Source organism: Erinaceus europaeus, chromosome 10, assembly GCF_950295315.1.
Source record: "Erinaceus europaeus chromosome 10, mEriEur2.1, whole genome shotgun sequence".
Lineage (NCBI taxonomy): Eukaryota > Metazoa > Chordata > Mammalia > Eulipotyphla > Erinaceidae > Erinaceus > Erinaceus europaeus.
The window spans coordinates 80,509,506-80,526,986 of NC_080171.1; the positions used below are offsets into that span (position 1 = coordinate 80,509,506).

The 17,481-nt window shown below is 37.1% G+C and overlaps 1 protein-coding gene across 2 annotated transcripts in view; it reads right to left on the bottom strand.

Annotated features, from left to right (window-relative positions):
• The window catches only part of PTBP3 (polypyrimidine tract binding protein 3), an 81,531-nt gene that overhangs the window by 18,057 nt on the left and 45,993 nt on the right, over positions 1 to 17,481 (bottom strand). For both annotated transcript variants that reach the window (XM_060199961.1, XM_060199960.1), the window contains 4 exons: positions 15,767 to 15,931; positions 10,329 to 10,439; positions 8,489 to 8,663; positions 1,115 to 1,192 (listed from right to left, as the gene is read on the bottom strand). In XM_060199961.1, the coding sequence (XP_060055944.1) occupies positions 1,115 to 1,192; positions 8,489 to 8,663; positions 10,329 to 10,439; positions 15,767 to 15,931 (529 nt within the window). The remainder of the gene's footprint in view (positions 1 to 1,114; positions 1,193 to 8,488; positions 8,664 to 10,328; positions 10,440 to 15,766; positions 15,932 to 17,481) is intronic.

Below are 17,481 nucleotides of genomic sequence, written 5' to 3' on the forward strand. Positions count from 1 at the left end.
AAATTCCTTGTGTTTGATGGCCACTTTATCACAATGTAATTAAACTGCAATTTATGTCCAACTATTCTCAACAATTTATTTAAAAACAAAAATTTATATTATTTTCAGGAGAGAGATACAGAGAGGAAGACCAGAGTACTATTCAGCTTTGGCTTACAGTGATGCTGTGAACTGAATCTGGGCTCTCAAAATCTCAGGCATGAAAGTGTTTTGTAGAAACATTATGTGGTCTCCCCAGCCCTTGCTTAACAATCTAGAAGGATATAGTCACCATCACCATTAGTATAGGTGATGGGCATAGAACTCCATACTCAGCAGTCTTTTGCATGACCTCTTTCTCATACCTCTCTATTATAACCCTACAACTTTTTATAGTCTTATTATATACCACCCCCACAGCACATCTTAGCAACACAGTAGACAGTATATAAATGTGTGTGTCCTCTACCAAACTTAAAGTCTTATAAACTCAGAAAGAACCTTTTCCTCTTTCTTAATACCAATTTTCTTAGTGTTTTATACATGAAGCATATAAAAAAAGAAACATCCAAAAATGAAACTGTTTTACTAGTTTCAAAAATATATCAACTAATGAGAGCTTGAATAAACATTATATATAAGCATCCATTATAATGGAATAGGTAGAATATTTGTTTAATGTTAAGATGTAGTAAACCTCAAAGTTCTTATCACTCATTCCTCTTTCCATTTTCAGCAAAGAAAGTGGCTAAAAGTGTCAGAATTAGAAGGGTAAGGTAAAAAAACAAACAAAATCCTGCATGGAATTAAGGACAGAAGAAACTCATACATTTATCCAGTAACTGGAAAAGGTCAATCTAATGCTATTTAGTATGATCAGTGTCAATGACAAGTACAAATGATACAAAATATAATGGAATTATTAGGGTGTCACCAGAGAGAATTACCTGTAAATATCAAGGAAGATGTGCATAATACAATGGTTGATAAACATAATGCTTTTACCTTACTACAAAGTATTCAAATACGGCCATATTTTTCAGTATAATTTTCAGTAAAGTAAAAGCATTATGTTTATCAACCATTGTATCAAAACATGAGTACTTTTTTTTTTAATTCAAATTTAAACAATCACCTGTAGCTTGAGGAAATCCAATGGCTGGGGCAAATCCAGCAGCCCCGGCATATGGTGAGGAAATTATACCTGGTGCACCTAAGGAGAAGAGAAGCTAAAATAAATATACTACCCTCTATAGATATGACTACTGAGATAATATCAAATGACTATAGGAGAGTATATTTTGATAAAAAAAATCTATTATGGAGTAACAATTGTCCAATGGGTAAACCTTAATACATAAGGAAAAAGCCAGTGCCACTCCTGGAGGCTAACCTCTTTCAACAGTGTTCAAGAGTATAGTTAATTATTTAGTTTGGAAAAGGTTAAGATTCTTACCTTTACAGACTGATGACTGTGAAAATTTTAAACTTTTGAATTATCAGATAAATATTTACATTATTTGACTAGAGAAATAAAAAACAAGACAAAAATACTTATAGGGCAGTGAGTTCTAGTCAGCACAATAAACCTTTAAATAGACATATCACACTGAAGCAAATAACTATATAGTCTGAAAAGCTGGCAGCTGACTTTATAAAGGTGACAATGAAAAACTGCAATAACATGGAATGATTTCTTTAATGTAGTCAAAAAATATTTGTCAACCTGGAACTCTAAGCAAAATAGACTGGTATATCTCCCAAAAGGCTGTATGGGCAGTTCTTAACAAAAAGAAAGAGAAAGAAAGGAAGGGAGGGAAAAAGGAAGAAAAAGAAATTACCTTATGGCCCAGCAATATCTCTTTCACATTTATCCAATGGACACTCAAACACCAAACACTAATTAGAAGAAACATATGTACCCCTATGCTAATAGCTGAATTATTCACAATAGCCAAAGAGAAGAAGTAGTCTAAATGCCCATTATCAGATGATTAGCTATGGGACAACATGGATAGAGAGGTAATTATGCTTATAAAGAGATGAAAGACAACTACCAGATGGTTTCACTCATATCTAGAGATCAAATTTATATGAACTTACAATGGTTATGTAAAGAGACGCTCATGCTTGAGGCTCCAAAGTCCTAGGTTCAGTCCCCCACACTATCATAAACCAGAGCTGAGCAGTGCTCTGGTAAAATAACTAAAAAAATAACACCTGACACGTGTCAAAAGGGCTCCTTCTGGTCAAATCTGGGACAGCTTTAACAAAAATTTTAAAATGATGTGATTCAAAAGGTAGCATAGTGGATAAAACACTGGATTTTTGAAATGTTTTTTAAAAATTTATATATATATTTATTTATTTTTCCTTTTTTTGCCCTTGTTTTATTGTTGTAGTTATTATTGTTGTCGTCATATTTAGATAGGACAGAGAAATGGAGAGAGATGGGAAAGACAAGAGGGGGAAAGACAGATACCTGCAGACCTGCTTCACCACCTGTGATGAGACTCCCCTGCAGATGGGGAGCCAGGGGCTCAAACCGGTATCCTTGCAATTTGTGCCATGTGCGCTTAACCCGCTGCGCTACCGCCCAGCCCCCAGCACTGGATTCCTAAGCAGGAGGCCCTGAGTTCAATCTCCAGCAGCACATGTACCAGAGTAATATCTGGTTCTCTCTCTTCTCCTTTCTTATTAACAAAATAAATTATAACCAACAGAACAAAAGCAAGAATTTATGAGACCATACTGATAGGAGAGAAATAGAGAAATAAATAAATAAATAAATGTCATGGTGGTAAGAAAATAATCTGTAAATAAAGTAATAAAATCAATCATAACTACTACCAAAAAATGATGAAATTAGCAAAACACTAATATGATATCACAGTAGAAAGCAATTTCAGGAATGGAAACTAAAGTTAAAAAAGGTAATGAGGAATAGAATGTTTAAGTAGTCTCAATGTATCACCCTACAAATTAATTATAATAGAAAAAGTATTAATTTTGCAGGGAAGAAATCTGTTAGAAACAACCTTACAGAGTAAGCAATGCTATTATTGTCAGGAATAGGGTAAACTAGCATTGTTTATTTCCTATGAAATAAGATGAGAAATATGTAACAACATCTCAGTCAAAAAAAAAAACAACAACCTCATATTGACAGATATTCTATAAAAACCCAACATGAATTCTTCAAAAATGCAAAGATTATAAAAGACAAGAATGAGGAAATGTTCCAAATTAAAGATCTCTAGGGAGGACAAATAAATTAGGTTAATACTGGGTGGAGGGTAGACAGCATGATGGTTATGCAAAGAGACTTTCATGCCTGAGGCTCCAAAGTCCCAGGTTCAATCCCCTGCACCACCATAAGCCAGAGCTGAGCAGTGCTCTGGTTAAAAAAAAAAAAAAAAAAAAAATTAGGTTAATACTAATTAGGGTCTTTACCAGAAAAAAAATTCCTAAGAACATTACTTCATAACTGGTAATATGTTAAAAGGCCTATCGATTCTAGCATTATGTGAGTGCAGACATCTTAATTTTGATAACTGAACTATAAATATGTAGAATGCCTTCATTCTTTAAAATATATATAGTATGTATCTAGAAAACACATGCACACTCCCAAAGAGGTGATAAAAGAAATGTGGCATGATATTAATAACTGGGAAATTTGAACGAAGGATTTGAGGGAATCCATTGTATTTAAGTTTTTACAACTTAAATTATTTCAAATCAGTTACCTAACTATTATAATGTACTTTATAGAATCTAAGTATCTATCTCTATGACCTCAGATTTTGTAAACAAGACCCTTAAAGGCACAATATCAAGTAAATGATAGACCTAACTACATAAAAATACATTTTCATATTTTATATAGAGAAAATTCTCAAATCACTTTTTAATTACTGCCCTGGCATAATGCTGAAAACTTATTACACCACTGTGTATAATTAGTTCTTGAAATGTGCAATTCTGCATTTGATAGTCAAATTTCAACAAACTTGAATGATAGCACCAATCTATCATATTTATGGAAATGGTAACACATACACAACAAAGATTTGGTTTGGAAGAAAAAAAAGGGAGTGGGAGGAAAAGAAACTAACAATTTTAAGGCTGTGAACTGAGTAATTAATTTATTTTTTAGTTATAAACAGCAAAAAACATTTTCTTTAAAATAAAAGCCACAACTTACTTTCTAGAAAATTCCAGAAAACCACTGACTAAGAATTCATTCTTTTTCTCTATAAAATGAAGACAGACATGGGCAAATAACTAAGTCTATGGTAGTACTATTTTATAATAATATTCAGGAATGGAAAATCAATTACAGGCAGCTGCGCAGCGCACACCGTGAAAAGCATTAAGTTCTGGTGTAAGGATCCTGGTAACCAGTTCAAGTCCCCAGCTCCCCACCTGCAGGGGAGTGGCTTCACAAGTGGTGAAGCAGATCTGCAGGTGTTTATCTTTCTCTCCCCCTCCCTGTCTTCCCCATCTCTTTTGATTTCTTTCTGTCCTATCCAACAACAACTGCAATAACAACAATAAACAACTACAATAACAAGGGCAACAAAAGGGAAAAAACGGCCTCCAGAAGCAGTGGATTCATAGTGTAGGCACCAAGCCCTAGTGATAACCCTGGAGGCAAAAAAGAGAGAAAGAGAGAAAGAAAAAAAAAATCAATTACAAAGGGTAATAAAGATTAATATTGAAGGGCTGTGGCACACCCAGTTAAGTACACACATTACCATGTGCAGGCTCCTACGCTATTTAATATTTACATTAATGACATCCCAGAAACTTCTTCAAGGAAGTTCATCTACGCCGATGACATCTGCTGTGCAACTCAGGCATCCAAGTTCGACATCCTCGAGGAAACACTCACGAAAGACATGTCTCTGATATCTGATTACTGTATAAAATGGCGACTAATCCCTAGCACTGCAAAAACGGTATCATCTGTTTTCCATCTACACCATGCCTTGGCCTCGCGTGAGCTTAATGTGCAGCTTGGCGATACGAGAATCCGGCATGAAGCCCAGCCAGGCTATCTTGGTGTTACTCTCGATCGCACCCTGTCATTTCACGAACATCTCATAAAAACTGCAGCAAAGGTGGGCGCGAGGAATAACATCATTGCAAGACTGGCTAGCTCCTCATGGGGCGCGAGCGCTTCCACACTACGATCATCATCTCTGGCGTTATGCTATTCCACTGCAGAATACTGTGCCCCAGTATGGTTCCGTAGCCCCCATGTCCACTTGGTTGATTCCAAATTATATTCCTCCATGAGGATAATTTCTGGAACCATCCGTTCCACCCCGGTTCCATGGCTGCCAGTTCTTAGCAACATCGCCCTGCCAGATATTCGTCAGGATGCGGCATCATCTAAGTTCATTTCCCACGTCTACGCTCGACCGGACCTGCCAATATACGCGGATATCTTTGCCCACCCTGTCCAACGCTTGACGTCTCGTCACCCAATCTGGTCCCCTATGCCTACACTGAACTTCTCTGTTCCAATCTCTTGGAAACAGAGTTGGCAGTCAGCTGAGGTAAAGAACAAACACCTCATCACAGACCCCTGCAAGCGTCAACTCGGCTTTGACCTAGCACGTTATGATTGGGCCCTCCTCAATCGCTATCGAACAGGCCATGGCCGGTGCGCCGCTATGTTCCATCGCTGGGGAGCCAGAGACGACCCGAACTGCCCCTGCGGCTCCAGACAGACTATGACCTACATAGTCAATGACTGCCACCTCTCCAGACTCAAAGGAGGTCTCGAAACTTTACATCAGGCTCAACCTGACGCTGTTGACTGGCTATGGAAGAAGGGCAAACGCTAGAAGAAGAACCATGTGCAGGGAGTAGGGTTCAAGGCCCCGCTCCACACCTGCAGGGGAAATTCAAGAGTGGTGAAATAGGTCTGCAGGTATCTCTCTGTCTCTATTTCTCCTCCCCTCTCAAATTCTCTCTGTCCTATGCAATAAAACAAAGGGGGGGGGGGGAGATGATCACCAGGAGCAGTGTATTTGTAGTGCTGGTACTAAGCCCCAATGGTAACTCTTGTGACAATTAAAAAAAAAAGGTGGGGTGAGAGGGAAATTAATACTTTATCCAACTAGTAAACCATATTTTTGAAACTGGAAAGGGGGGGGTCCAGGTGGTGGCACGCGCAGTTAAATGGATATAGCACTCATAGTGAGCAAGGACCTAGGTTAGAGCCCCTGTTGTCCATCGGCAGCTGGAATGCTTCTTAGCAGTGAAGCAGGTCTGCAGGTGTCTCTCTTTCTCTTTACCTTTCCTGTCTCAATTTCTCTGTCCTATCTCTGTCCTATCATAAAAAAAAAGAGGGAGAATGGCTGCCAGGAGTGGTGGATTCATAGTGCTAGCACTGAGTTCCAGCAATAACCCTGGTGGTAAAATAAATAAGAAACTGGAAAAAAACAAAACAAACAAAAAAACTAAGTAACACGTAACACATATTATTCTAATGATACATCTAGTTGGCCCACTCACTGTTCCCTCCATTATATAGAAATTTACTTTTAATGTAGAAATTGAGAATTTTAAATAAAAAGAAATTCTTATGATTCCTATAAAGACAATTTAAAAGATTATGTTTCTTTTTTGTTTTATATAGGATTGTGTGAAAGCCTGGTAGAGCTTAGGGGAGCTCTCCCATTCTTGTGATGGAAGTCTGAAAAGACACCCCACTTGTCAGTCTCTCCCTTCTAGGGATGGAGCTAAGAGGGAAACGTTTTCCGTGACTCAGTTTCCTCTTGTTAGTCTCTCACAGCTTCACAAAGGCCTGCAGCCTCTCACACTTAGTTCACTCCCCTGCTAGCAGACCAAATGGCTGCCTGCTTGTAAGTTCACTTAGAGTTCCCTGTAAGTTCACCATCCTTTGATCACATACATAAGCATATTCCATCACAAGCCTTGCCAGTACCCTGGCAGTGAGACCCCACACTTTATTTTCTTGTCTTTGATATCTATGATTTATATCAAGTTTTACCCTTCTCTGCTTTATCTCACCCTACTGGTTTAACCACTACATTTTTCTTAATAATTAACATGTCTTGCATCATGGAAACTAATTGCTTTGACCTTTCTGTATCTTATCAATTCTTGTCATTCCTACCCCTCCCCACCATAGGGGTATCTGACCTTTAGAACCCTGTAATTTCTGACATATTTGGAAAATGTTCTTTGTTCTGTTTGCTATAAAACCCTGTGCTTACCCCAAATAAAGTGGAAGTTCATACCTGAGTTTTCCCTGGCGCTTCTTTCTGTTTCACATGGTCACTAGAACCAGTGACGGGGAGGCTTACCTCTGTTGAGAGGTCACCCACGTGAGCACCGTCAGTTTTATTTTATTATTATTATTTTTTTAACAAGCTCTAGCTGATGATAGTGTAGGGAATTGAACCTGGGACTTTATAGCCTCAGGTATGAGAATCTCTTTGCACACCACCATTATGCTATCTACCCCGCCCTGAAACGTTGTTTCTATTAAAGCAAAAATGCAACTTCACACAAACCTAACCTTAGGATGGATATTTTATTGACTAAAAAGCAAAACAAGGGCTGTTAAGAGATCATCTGGAGAGATGCCTGCTTTACCATGCTAGCTTTGAGCATGGCCCCCATGCATTGGTGGAAGCCTTGGTATTTTAGTGTCTTTTCCTCCTTCCCTTCCTTCCTTTCCCTCTCTCTCTCTCTTTCTCTCTCTCTCTCTCCCTCTTTCTACCTACCTACTTACCTACCTACCTACCTACCTGAAAAAGCTGGTGTGAGACAATGAAGTCTCAGTGACAAAAGTATTCTTCTTTGAATAGTGGAAGGCCTTTGTTTTAAGCTATAACTACTTAAAAAGTAAAATATTTATCTCAAGAGCACTTATACAAACACTCTGTCGTTTATAAACCAACATATTTAAATCACTGTTATACCCAAGCTTTGAAGCAAATGGCTATAAAGAATGAGTAATACTAAGATCAGAAAATAAACTTGTGGGAGTTGAGAGGTAGTGCAGTGGGTTAAGTGCAGGTGGCACAAAGCGAACTGACTGGCATAAGGATCCTGGTTCGAGTCCCCGGCTCCCCACCAGCAGGCGAGTTGCTTCACAAGGTGAAGCAGGTCTGCAGGTGTCTTTCTTTCCCTGTCTTTCCCTCCTCTCTCCATTTCTCTCTGTCCTATCCAATGACAACAACAACAATAACTAAAACAATAAAATGAGGGCAACAAGAGAATAAATATTTAAAAGAAAATAAACTTGTAACTCAATTTCAGAAATACATTTGTCTTGTTGACTAATATAATCTAGTAATAAATTTAATTAATGGACAACCTTTGCTCCATAATTGGTGCTTTCTTTTAGAAGTTCTGAGAAAAGCCAAGGAAAAAAAATAAAAGGCTAACTGAAACATCTGAGCTGTTACATGAAAATTATAACTTCAAAAAACTTGCTATATCCCAAAACAAAACTACTTACCAAAAGCAGCAGCCATCGGGGATTCAAGGGATGTCTGGCCATCACCAGTAGGAAGGTCTATGCGAGTGAAGTCTCTGCTTTTGTCATTATTGTATTTCACATTAAGGCTGGTGAGCTTGGAGAAGTCAATACGAAGAGTACAGCATGCATTATAGATATTCTGGCCATCCAGAGCCTAAAGCATTTAAGAAAAGTACTGATGATTTGCAAAACAATAATAACAATAAACTGAGTGGCCTCTACTGTGACACAGAGCAGCAATCAGACATAAATCAAAGAGTACTGGACTAAAAGCCAAAACATGTACATAGTTTTACCTGTCACTAATTGATGCTAAGACAGAAAAAGAAAATCTTTCAGCATTTCCATCTGTAAAATAAAGATAATAATATCTATCTCATTTTGTGGTAATACCAAATGAGAGAAGAATGTAAAGGCTTACAAAAATTACTATTTGCTATTATTATGTAATTGTTATTCTGGTCATAGTAAATGTTCAAAAACATTTTATATTAGATTCTAATTGTTTTTACTCTAGCTTTTGTAGGTTAGAATGAAATGAAGTTTATGCACAAAACTATTAGTCAAGACTGTAACACATGAAATATTATCTGCTTACAGATATTTTTCTTTTGTAAAAAAAAAAAAAAACATTTTATAATACTCTGAATAACCTGAGGGTAATTTGGAAGTCAGTCCTTATGTAAGATGAAAAAAATCAGATTTCTCCCTTAAAAATAATAAAAATTTATCAAAGGCATATTTGTGGCAACTTATAGCTTTCACAAATGTTCAAATTTATAAAAAATAAATACCAGAATCCAAAGCATATAAAAATGACATTAAAAACAACTTACAATAATAGTTGTTAACAAGGATAGTATCATAAAAGTACAAAACAGTATGGGCAGGTAGAAGCTATAGCAAATATAAAAGCTATCATCCTAGACTATATGTTACACATAAGTACTGTAAACTTGTAGTTCTTATCTTTGAAAAAACATAGCAATAAAAAAAAAAAATAACACATGACAGATTTTGAGTTAGGAATACTTCAGTTAATATAACCAAACTGAATTTCTGTCAAGCATACATATACTGAATAGGGTGAGAACTGGGGAAGTATACCATGAACTGATTTCTTAAGACTAGTATCTTCATCAATTCAGAGCTCAATGAGTCAGCAGTGAATATGATATCAAAAGTAGTGATATCATTTAGTCTTTGATTGAATCTTTGACTTGACAGAAGTAAATGAAGGCATTAGGATAAATGTAATTCTACTTTACTAGTCAGGTTATATCAGGAGAACTATTCTCTAGACTTTAAATATGACTAACAGAAATGAAGTCCAGTGATTTGAGAAATGAGCAGAAAAATTTAAACCATTTTTACCTTCCTATATTTTAAAAAAATATTTTATTTACTCTTTTTTATTTTTGCTAAAGACCAAGAGAAGCTGAGAGGGGAGGGAAAAATATATAGGGAAAAAGACAAACACCTGCAGCCCTGCTTCACCACTTGTGAAGTTTCCCCCCTACAAGTGAAGACTGGGGGCTTAAACCTCAGCCCTTGCACATATGCTCTACCAGGTACACCACCACCTGGCCCCTGAAATTTTAAACCATTTTATATGAATATCTTAAGTTTATTATAAACAGAAAGCACATAGATGAGTATATATAAAAGTGGCACAATTCGTGTTATGTATATTTTACTGCAATTGTAAAAAAAAAAAAACACACGTGAAAGTAGAATAATGAAGACATGATATCTTCCTCAGGTATGACTAAAGTGACTAACAAATGAAAAAGTTAAAAAATTTAAATATTATAATTACCATTTTGGCATAATGTGCATTCAGTGGGTCAGCATACTGAAGCAAGGCTTGAAACTGATGATTCTTTGTAAAGGTGATAATCTTCAAGACTGTGCCAAATTTAGAAAATATCTGGAAGAAAGTTCACATTAAGTTAAATCCAAGAAAGAAAATTAAACTAGTATACCTTTATAAATATAAATGATCTATGAATCCCATTCTAAGTTCATTCTTATTTTGTCATTACCAGGGCTTCATTATTCCAAGCTGACTTTTTTATTTTCCAGATATATAGGAGGGTGGGGTGGTGGGAGAAACAAAAAGTGTCCTTTAAGGTAGTGGGGGTCAGGCTGGAACCTGAGTCACACATACAGCAAAGCAAGAACATTATTTTGCTACACATCTTTGTTTTGTTTTTTGTTGTTGTTGTTATTGGATAGGACAGAGAGAAATCCAGAGAGGAGGGGAAGACAGAGAGGGGGAGAGAAAGACGGACACCTGCAGACCTGCCTGCAAGTGGAGAGCCGGGGTCTGGAACTGGGATCTCTGAGCCAGTCCTTGTGCTTTGTGCCATGTGTGCTTAACCTGCTGTGCTACTGCCTGACCCTTGCCATCTTTGTTTTTGATGGGGGGGGGGGATGCAGAACATTAATTACATGTTCTTGCCCCCCCCCAAAGAAAAGCATTCCTCATACACGCAAAGAGAGAGAGGAAGAGAGAGAGAGCGTGAGCACAAGCATGTGCTTTACCATTGAGCTACTGCCCTAGCCACAAATAACAGGTTATTCAAAACTATGGGGGAGCTGGGTGAACTCAGTTTCAAGTCCCTATGCCTCAACTATAGAGGGGAAGCTTCACAAGTACTGGAGCAGTGCTGCAGGGGCCCTGGGGAGAGGTGGAGAAAGGCAAAAGGGAAGGGAGATGTATATGCAGGCATCAAAGTAACTTGTAACCAAATCACATCTAGGATGTTAATGTCTGACATCTATGCAAAATTTAAAGGAGTGCCTGACAATAATAAGCACCCAAATACTTAACCTATTCTATAGCATGTCATAAATGGCACAATACTAAAATAGGACACTGCATTAAAAATAAATGTTAGATATTGGTGGGGGAACAGAACTTTGGTGGTGGGTGTGGCAATAACTATACCCCTGTAATTTTATAACCATGTAACTTAAAATCACTCATATAATTAAAAAAAAAAAAGAATCAGTGAATGTTATGGCCAGAAGACAGTCAACATGGTAGGGTACATGTCTTACCAGGCACAGTTCTCAGATTTGAGCCCTGACATCATATGGGAGTGCCACAGTTACAGAAGTGCAGTGATGGGGAGTCTTTTTCTCTCTCCATCTCCCCCCCCTCTAATACAGAAATAAAAAAAGTGGTCAGGGAGCAATGAAATTCTACATGCTTGGGGTCTGATGGCTCCCAAAAAGAGAATTTTATGAACGATGTTATTATAAACCATATGAGTGGAAGTAGGAGTGTCATATGCATCAACTACTTGACTCTGAGAATCAGTATTTACTTCTTGAGATTTTTTATACAGAGAAACTAAAGTTTGTTCAACTATAGGTTGCTCTACCGTTCTAAGTAACGGGAGGTCTGCAGTGAACAAATTTTGCTAGACATCTTTGAAGAAGAAAGTTATGATAGAAAAACAAATTAAATGTGTAGTCATAAAAACTGTTGAGAATAAAAGCAATAATGAAGATGTTGAAAGGGAAACATACAAGTTGGGATGGTATAAGTATAGTCAAGGAAGACCTCCTGGAATATCTTTCTCAAGAGTAATAAAGAGTACTGGAGGGAGGAGAGGGAGGTTCCCTGACAAGATCCTTGGTTACCAATGTTCTTCTAATATCTGTTCTACGTAACACCACAGAAGTTCATGATCCAGGTTATAATATATATTGTTACTCTACAACATCCCATCTGAAATTTGGATATTTATGAAACCTGCTGAAAAAGATGGGAAGTTCCTATGCAGGTAAGATTCTGCTATCAACATCAAAATCTAAATTAAAGCTCCATCAAAATTAAAGCTAAATTAAATTAAAGCTAAATTAAAGCATCTAAATTAAAGCTACATCAAAAGTCACTATGAACATAGTGAAAAGGAAAACCACAGAAAGGGAGAAAATATTTGCAAAGCATCTATCTGATAAGGAATTAATGTACACAGAATACATAAATAACTTCTAAACTCAATAACAGAAAACCAATTTAAAAATGGGCAAACTGGGAGTAGAACAGCGGGTTAAGCACATGTGGTGCAAAGTGCAAGGACCGACATACGGATCCCGGTTCAAGGTTCTCCTGGCTCCCCACCTGCAGGGGAGTTGCTCCATAGCGGTAAAGCAGGTCTGTAGGTGTCCTTTCATTCTCTCCCCTTCTCCTCTCCATTTCTCTCTGTCCTATCTAACAACGATGGCATCAATAACAACAATAACTACAACAACAATAAAAAGACAAGGGCAACAAAAGAGAAAATATATAAAAATTTTTTTTAAAATGGGTGAAGTAATTGAAAAGACAGTTCTCCAATAGAAGATAGTCACGCAGCCTAAAAGTAAATATAAATATGCTTAATGGGCTGGGGAGACAGCATAATGGTTACTCAAAAGATTTTCATGCCTGAGGCCCTTAGGTTCCAGGTTCAAACCTCAGCACTACCATATGCCAGAGCTGAGCAGTGCTCTGGTCTCTTTGTATCTCTCTCTCATTAAAGTTTGTTTTTTTTTTAAAGAAATAAAAATAAGACTATAGTAAGATTGTTTTATGTTCATTAGAATCACTGATATTGAATAAAGACCAGAAGATATTAAAGTCTGAGGAAGATATAGAGAAAATGGAACTCTTGTACACTATAAAGTGAGACTATAAAGTGGTGCCGCTGCTACAGAAAAAAGTATTACAGTTCTTCTTATTCAACAACAACAGGAATTACCACATGATCCAGCTATTCTGTTTCAGAATATATATGCAAAAGAACTAAAAGCAGAAACTCAAAGAGCCATCTATACATGTTAACAGGAGCTTTACTCACAATAGCCAAAAGAAGCAACCTAAGTGTAAATTTAGAAATGAATGGCTAAACAGTATGTGGTATACACTTATAGTGGAAGGAAATTTTGTTACATGCAAAAACAATGATGAACCTAGAGGACATTATGTTAAGAGAAATAAGCCATTTACAGGATACCAGAGCAGTCAAACTCAGAGTACAGAGTTGGAGAGACGGCATAATGACTGTGCAAAAGATTCGTCCCTGAGAATCTCCAGTACCCGGTTCAACTCCCAATACTACCATAAGCCAGGATTGAGCAGTGCTCTGTGAAAGAAAAGGGGAGAGGAGAGGAAGAGAGAGGGAGAGAACACAAATAAATAAGAAATACAAAAAGGAAGGAAGAGAAAGAGAGTAGCCCAGGAAGTGATGCAGTGAATAAGCAATGGATTCTCAAGCATGAGGTACAGAGTTCAAGACCAGCATTATATGTGACAGAGTGATGTTCTAGTCCATCTGTCCTCTCCTCCCCTCCCCCAACCTATTCAGGATGCTATTTCACAGAGTAAGATAAAACGAAAGTATAGCAATAGTGAAAGAATACACCATTACTCCTTGCCCAGCAGGTAGTGCAGTGGCTATAGAGCTGGACTCAAGAACATGAGTTCAATTCCCAACATTACATGTGTGGACTGACACTCTGGTTCTGTGCCTAGTATATTTCCAAATTATCATTTTCAAAATTCACTTCAAGGAGTAATACTAGAAAACTATCCAACATTAACAGAGTTCATGCTCTTCCCCAAGTATTACCGAATTCTTAGGTATATTTACTCACCTCAGTATCAAATCTTTACAACTATATCTATAATTACCACTTCAAGTGCCCACCCTGATTATCATTTCTTGTCTAGACTGACAAAAGGCTCCACGTACTTAGTTTATTTTTAACACCACATTGACAGTGTTTGTGCTAAAACATAAAATAATAATCTCATTCCCCTACTCAAAATTCAATCATTTTTCCCATCTTATTCAATATGATAATTATAAAAATTTTGCATCATCTCACTTTTAACTATTTCTCTGATCCTATCACTTATGGCATTTCCATCTTTTACACTAAGCATACCTTTATTTATGATACCTGAATACATTAAGCATATTTCCATCTTGGGGACATAATACTTTCTGTTCTTTCAAATTGATTCTACCACATATGACCTACAACTTCATAACCTTTAAGCCTTTGATCAAATGTCTGCTTATACTAAAAGCACAGTCCCCAACTTCTGAATAGTGTTTCTCCTATTTCAGTCAATTCCCTTATAGTGAGCTAAAGGAAAAATACTAGCTTTTACAACTATTAGAAGGCAGGTTAGGTGGCTCCACCTTTTCAGCAAAGAAAATTAAAACTAGTACAACCAGTTCTAACTTCTATTTTCCATCACAAAATTCATCTTATTTTATTCTAATACTTCCAAAATTGTGTTAAACACAAGATGACAAGACCAAGAACCAGTTTTTTAAACAATGTAATTTACTAATGTGATAATTACTGCTAACATTTCTTGAGCATTTAGTATGTTCCAGGTATTATTCTAAGTGCATTAAATGCATTAACTCATCTAACCCTATAATGAAGATGCCATATTTGTCAGTATTACAGGTATAAGAAAACAGATGGAGAGAGAATAGAATTATTCATCCAAAGTAATACAGAATAGTAAATGGTAGAAAATCTGGATTCACTGCCCAGGCAGTGGTATGATGGATAGGCATTGTACAAATTGGCATGAAGTCCTGAACTGAATCCTCAGCATCACATCTGCCAGAGTAGTCTTCTGGCACTTTCTCCCCTCACACTTTCATAAATAAAGAAATAAATGTTTTAAAACACTTTAATTCATTTTGGATAGAAACAAAGAGAAATTGAGAAGTAAGGAGGAAATGGAGGGAGAGAGAAAGAAAGACAACTGCAGCACTACTTAACCTCTTGTGAAGCTTCCCCTATGCAGATGGGGACCAGGTCCTTGTACATTATATTATGTTCACTCTACTGAGTATGCCACTGCTCAGCCCTGTAAATATATATATATATTTTTTTTAAGAAAGGAAGTTTAGATTCATAGGAGTGCTAGATCTTAATCTGTAAGCAGTATCCTATAACATCTCTTAATTGACTAAACGTACAAAGCACCTGGGTAGAGGGCTCAAGTAATATAATCAGAAAAGGTTCTCTTCCCCAGCTCAAAATATAGTTTACACATTTAAAAAATTTCTCTCTGATACTATTTCCTGCATAAATCAGGATAACAAAGTTGTGTGCTATGGTTGTTAAACAACCATATTAACCATAATCAACAATCTAAAAAGCTGTGAGAGATATAAAATATCAAAAGTTACTGAGATCAATGTTTTTCATAAGAGTTTTATTCCTTACCTGATGAAGAACTTCCAGAGTGACAGGGTAAAATAGGTTTTCAATAATTATTCGGAGTACAGGGCTCTGCCCAGGTAAGATTGTGCCTTCATTGGTAGGAGCTCCAGGAAGGGCCAGACTTCCTGACTGGACAGTACTGACAGCTTGCAGTGCAGCTTGAACTCTCTACATAACAATCCCCCCCAAAAAAAAACAAACAAAAAGAAACCTGTTGATTATAAAGAAGCATAGTTGGACAGGGGAAATAGCATAATGGTTATGCAATTAGACAATCATGCCTGAAACTCCCAAGTATAGGTGCAACCCCCCTTTACCACCACACAGCAGAGTTGAACACTCTAAAAATAAATAAACATGTAAATAAATGAGTAAAACAAAGCAGCACTGTCTGAACCCTAGCAATTAGTTGATACACAGAACACACAGCTTTTATGTATCTGATGCCAAAAATTATGAAGCAGTACAATTTTCTTATAGAAGATAATTTTTAAACATTTCAGCAATAAACTTTCTTTTCTTTGAGAGAGATGCAGACAGACACAGAAAGAAACACCAGAGCACTGCTCAGCTCTGGCTGATGGTGGTGTGGGGGACTGAACCTGGGACTTTGGAGCTTCAGGCATGAGAGTCTGTTTGCATAACCATTATGCTATCTCCCCCACCCCTGCAGTAAACTTTCTATAATGCTTACAGTATGATTAAAGTCAGCAACAAAAGTATGGTCAGAAAACCACCAACATTTTGTTGAAGTGGGGGAGGTATATAAATGCTTGATAATGTAAAACAGTTCTAAAACCAGGACAGAGATAAATATACAGGGGCCAGGCAATGGCAAAATGCACAAGTTACTGCGTATGAGGACCCAAGTTCAAGCCCTTGGTCCCCACATGGCTCAAGGTGGTACTAGAGGGACTGAGCCTGAGACTTTGGAGCCTCAGGCATGAGGGTATCTTTGCATAATAACCATTATGCTATCTACCCCCACCCTGTAGTTGTCTTTTTCTCTCCCTCTATCTCCAGCAGTGCAGCTTGAACTCTCTATATAACAATGCAAAGGAAAAAAAAAAAACCTGTCGATTATAAGAAGCATGGTCTTTTGACCTATTTCTATCTTTATCATAGTAAAAAATAATTTTACTAAGTATAGAAAATACATACAATAAAATGCACAAATCTTAAGTGTTCAGTTTGGTAATTTTTTTTAAGGAAAAAAATCTTTCTATAGTTACTTCCTTGTAAATTAAAACTCCCACACAAAGTCAAGAAAAACCATACAGAATAATGACTACTACTAATATAACCATTTCAGCATATGATAGTGACAACGGTGTCAGTTGGTGGTAGGTGTGAAATGCAGACACCTATCATAGGGAGCTAAAAACGACGGCAACTGTCTTGTAAATAACTATTTTCCCCATTTAAACATTTAAAAGCAATTTTTAAATGTTTTTTTAAAATTTTTATTTATTTATTTTTTCTTTAGTTGCCCTTGCTGTTTTTTATTTTTGTTATAGTTATTGTCGTTGTTAGATAGGACAGAGAGAAATGGACAGAGGAGGGGAAGAGAAAGACAGACACCACCTGCAGACCTGCTTCACTACCTGTGAAGCAACTCCCCTGCAGGTGGGGAGCCCCGGGCTCGAACCAGGATCCTTATGCTGGGTCCTTGAACTTTGTGCCACGTGCACTAAACCCACTGCACTACCACCAGACTC